Source organism: Centruroides sculpturatus, unplaced genomic scaffold (genome assembly GCF_000671375.1).
Source record: "Centruroides sculpturatus isolate CEXI.00-Female unplaced genomic scaffold, Cexi_2.0 scaffold73, whole genome shotgun sequence".
Lineage (NCBI taxonomy): Eukaryota > Metazoa > Arthropoda > Arachnida > Scorpiones > Buthidae > Centruroides > Centruroides sculpturatus.
This window is the reverse complement of record NW_019384330.1, coordinates 543,221-547,748: the sequence shown is the minus strand read 5'-3', so window position 1 is coordinate 547,748 and position 4,528 is coordinate 543,221. Positions and strand designations below refer to the sequence as shown.

At 28.7% G+C, this 4,528-nt stretch overlaps 1 protein-coding gene across 5 annotated transcripts; it reads right to left on the bottom strand.

Annotated features, from left to right (window-relative positions):
• Window positions 1–682: 682 nt before the first annotated feature.
• On the bottom strand, window positions 683–4,259 carry LOC111629428 (CD63 antigen-like). Of its 5 annotated transcripts, none has more exons than XM_023373330.1 (7): window positions 4,122–4,259; window positions 3,586–3,774; window positions 3,450–3,524; window positions 3,289–3,384; window positions 2,890–3,012; window positions 2,699–2,800; window positions 683–810 (listed from the first exon to the last, which is right to left on the bottom strand). In XM_023373330.1, the coding sequence occupies exons 1-7, from the start codon at window positions 4,197–4,199 to the stop codon at window positions 712–714; spliced, it is 762 nt and encodes a 253-aa protein (XP_023229098.1). In that variant the 5' UTR covers window positions 4,200–4,259; the 3' UTR covers window positions 683–711. The 5 variants fall into 5 exon arrangements, 4 of the variants coding, with proteins under 4 accessions (XP_023229098.1, XP_023229104.1, XP_023229111.1 ...); XM_023373336.1 differs by having other exon boundaries at window positions 3,450–3,488; XR_002757333.1 differs by having other exon boundaries at window positions 774–810; window positions 2,925–3,012.
• Between the last annotated feature and the right edge of the window lie 269 nt (window positions 4,260–4,528).

Here is a 4,528-nt window from a genome sequence, read left to right as displayed (position 1 = left end):
TGACCAATTAGTGCTTACTGAACCGTAGCACTATGCAAATGTGATGTGGCGTGATTCCCAGCCGACCAATTAGCGATCACCAGCGATAACATTATGCAAATCTGTGATTCCCAAGCCATAGTCTTATGCAAATCATGCCGTGTGGCGTAATTGTCTGCTGACCAATCAGTGGCTGTACTTTCAAAAAGCCAACGGCCACTTTCAACCATCTGTTGATGACCGTTACGACTAAAAAAAAAAACTTCGCTAGGTCTTACTTTCAGGGGGAGGTCTTATATTTCGCAATTCGGCAAAATCTGTGCTAGGTCTTATTTTCTGCGGATGTCTTATTTTCGGGGAAACACGGTAGTTAAAAGTATAAAAAGTTTTTAATAAAATATGATAACAGATGGCGCCACCAAAATTTTAAATGTTGCCGGTAAAGTTGAATAACTCGTTGCTGGTTTATTTATTTTTAGAATTTTCTGAATATATTTTACACTTCAGTTTTCACATATCTAATAATTGGACTGTAATTTTCAAACTACATTTCCACTCTCGTCCACCAGTCCATTGGCCCGCCTGTCTTTCGTTGATCTCGAGAGGAACTGGATGAAATTCAAGACCAGATACGGAAAGCTTATTTTTAAATTGTTTGTTAAATTAAAAAAAATCATTAAAATTATAAGATATTTTATTATTTAGCATTTAGGTTTTTCCAATAAAATTTAATTAAATAGTGGAAGTAGTTGACGATGACGTAGACTCTTCGTATATTATTCTTTTATCGTGGCCTCGAACGTAAAATATTCCGTATATAACAACCTCTAGCTGTATAAAAATAATAAATTAAATAAATATTAACAGTTAGTTATTTAACTATTAATTAAATAATTAAATGTATATTTATAAAATTTCATTGTGTTTGATAATTTTAAACTGTAAATAATTTTATATATTGCTAACGAATATTATTTATTTTAAAACAATCTTCTTATACTTTACACAATGAAATTATACGCAATTCTTTTAGTCTCACGTTATTTGCTTAAGTATAAATTTTCATGTTGGATTAGAACTGAAAACAGGTTAAAGCCATATACTGTACTGTATTTCATAAATACTGTATATTTTGACTTCACAAATTCTGATTGTTTAGAAAACTAGATTAAAGAGTGTAGACAAAAACATTGTACCAAGCTTCTGCTACGTATTAGAGAAAAACAAATGCAGGAGTTTATAGATAATGAGTAGTGGAGTAATCGCCATACACCGCCATATCCTTTCTCATGGAGCCAAATCTTATAGTGGCTCAGTTAAATTACAAAATTGAAAGAGTCTCAAAATTAGTACAAAATGTTTCTTTTTCCGGTTTAAAAAATACTCAAAAAGGCATTTAGCAACGAGGCCATGTAGAGAAGCTTCACACATTCGGTGTCTAGTCGTTTCTCCTTGTTACGAGGAAAAATCCTATTCTTTTTTATAGAAGCCGAGATAGGATTTGTCCCAATAAGAATAACCCAATGTACCGTCTTGCACCGCCGATACCAGGCAGCGGTGCGTGATGATTACGTCATAGAATAGCTCACTATTGATTACCTATACTCTCGTGCACTTGTATTTCGCTAATATGTAGAAGAAGCAAGATGTAGCTTTATTTAATTTTTTTTTAGCTAAATCCTGTATAATTTACTAATAAAATAACTCTCATGTTACAAGTTTTTTCAGATGTTATTATTCGCACTTATATTTTAAGCAATTTGTAACTAGAATTTCTCCTATTTTTTTTTTAAGGAAAACTAAATTTAAAATGTAAAACTTTACATAAATATAATAAATGAATTTCAGTAAATAATTAAATTTATAATAGCTTTAATTTATTTATAACGAGATAAAAGTGCGAAAAACTTCAATTTTTCGTAAGTCAAATTTTGAAACTATTTAATAAATATTAAAAAATTCATTTATAAGTTCATTTTTTGATATATTTTAAATACATTGCAAATTATTTATTTCTGTAACAATGAAAAAACAGCAATGATTTAAATTTGTTTTATTATCCTACAAAGTTAAATAAAATTAATAAATTTTTAAGCGCATTAGAACCCCTACTTTACGACCTATCACTTTACAATATCCTTTTTACTCGTATCAATTTTCTGGCTGATTGAAATGCCCTATTTTATGTTAGCCTTCTTTGTGTTTTACTATGTAATTAAAGTTTTTCTGGAAATATAATCTCAATTTGTAATATATAGCTTAAGAAATACGTGGTTCATTTTACGACAGCATTCCAAAGACTGTTACTATAATCAATACGAAAAAAAGTTAAGAAGAAACTGTTGAAATTTCTTCATATTTTATTTTATTTGTAACATTACAGTGTCTGAGCGTTGATATTTTATATATTCGTATTATTTATTGTGTGATATCAGCGCAATATTTGTAAATTATTGATAAAACTAATAAATATGTGCTCTTCAAATAATATATACTTTATATTTTATATTTTAACCTGTATATCTTTTATACATTTAAATAATATTGCAATAAATTGATAAATTCTGTATACATGACTATGAAAAACGACATTTTTGTAAAAAATACGTCGAATATTCAAATATATTGATATATAATTTGATATGAACTGTAAATTTATTGATCGGACAATTTAATAATTTTACAAATACATTATTTTAAGAAGAAGCAATATCATTACCTCAAGTAGACCTACTATAGAATTCGTTACGACGTACATATATATTGCTATATCCACATAAAACAACAATCTATTGTAGCATCCTTGTTGAAATACTTTTTTCTAAAAATAATAATTATTATTTTGAATATTTTACTAAAAATTTATTAATTTATAATTTTAAAATTTAAATATATATATTAATCAGTTACATATCCTCTCAATGAAGGACTACATGGTTCTGTACCAAAGCCATAACAACACGATTCTGGTAAAATCATAGTCCTTAAAGCCAATAACCAATCGGTTAAAGTTTCAACTCCACAACACGCTTTCTAAAAACAAAACAAAAAAGATATTTTTATGTTATTTATGTATTTGTATAAAGTATGCCAATTTTTGTATAAAGCAGTGATTCCCAAAATGGGCCCCTTAGATCTTCTACCGCTCTCAAGGGGCTACTGTTCCTTTGAAGATCCAAGGGGGTGCTGGAAGGCAAAGGAGGTAAGGGTGGTGGATGATAAGAGGGATTAAAATTCATTCTGAAGCAAACAAATATACAATGGTAGTCGAAAAAGTTTGGGAAACACTGTCTAAAGAGATCGACTGACGGTTGATTGAAATTTATCCCATTCGTGTTTGGTTGTGTTATCTTTCGAATAATTTTTCATCGATTCGTGCATTTTCTCAGCAATTATATAATAAATCTGAAAAAATCATGTTTAATTAAAGAAATCATCTGTTAATCTGTTAATCTGAAAATCATTCTCACCTTCTCTTTATTTCTAACCAATGCGATTCCTATCGAAATCTGTACAATTAACAGCCAAGAAAGAATTATACTAATCTAAAAAAAACGAGAATTTTTTTTCAAATCATAATTTACGTTTAATAACATGAGTTCTCACCGTTATTATGCAGCACGCATTTCTGCAACAAGCTGCACAATTTGATAGAAAAGACAGGATGGAAATTGCACCACCGATAACCATGACACATAAGGGAAGAAGACGCAAGACGTTATTTACGAAACTTGATTTGCTCGCTATTTCTTCTCGTACTAGTTTACCACTCATGAATATCACAACACCTCCAAACTGCAGATGTATTAAAATATTTTAAAGATTTGTATAATAAAGACTATAAGTTTAGAATATACTCGTAAGATTACATTACTAATTTAATCATTTATAAAGTAATTTATTAACTAAATAATCCAAAATATTAACACATTTTAAGGCTATTTGGCCGTACACAATTATTGTGATTAAGCATGGGGTCAACTCGCAATGTCATGGGTGAGGAATGAAGAACGATGGTGTTGCATTTTATTTGCATTGTTATAAATATATTGAAATATGTAATCAAGTAGTATTTTATATATAATTTTTGTTATCTCTATATGATACGTTATGTTATGTTAAGCGTTAGTATTAATACTAACCATGAGTAGAGTATCAACAATAAATGTAACACAACGAGCCACTGAAAATTCTTCTCCAAACCACCTTCCATTGCACATATTTCAATATTATTTCTTTACTTATACTAAATTGAAATAAAACAATTATTTACATTTATATTATTTAATAATAAACGTTTAATAATCGAAATGACAAGGAATAATCTCCCATTGTAGGCTCAATTTAGAATTGTTTTTGTATTTAGTTAGATTTTACTAAGATTATAAAAATATGAAAAAAGGGAGAGAAACGGCATTTATCTTCAAATAAAATATTAAGCTTAAGGTATTTTAGTGATAATGTTAGAAGGAGCTTAATATTAAGCTTGTTAATCTTACGAAGGAGCCAAATTGATTCGTTATGACTTCATTTTATGATATTAACTTCA

Bases quoted from the DNA above. Each gene is read 5' to 3' on its own strand.
- LOC111629428 (XM_023373330.1), bottom strand. From the start codon at position 4,199: ATGTGCAATGGAAGGTGGTTTGGAGAAGAATTTTCAGTGGCTCGTTGT. The intron at 3,385-3,449 runs GTGAGAATGATT...TGATTTTTTCAG, and splicing joins TGGTTAGAAATAAAGAGAAG to ATTTATTATATAATTGCTGA. The intron at 811-2,698 runs GTAATGATATTG...ATTTTTATACAG, and splicing joins CTATAGTAGGTCTACTTGAG to CTAGAGGTTGTTATATACGG.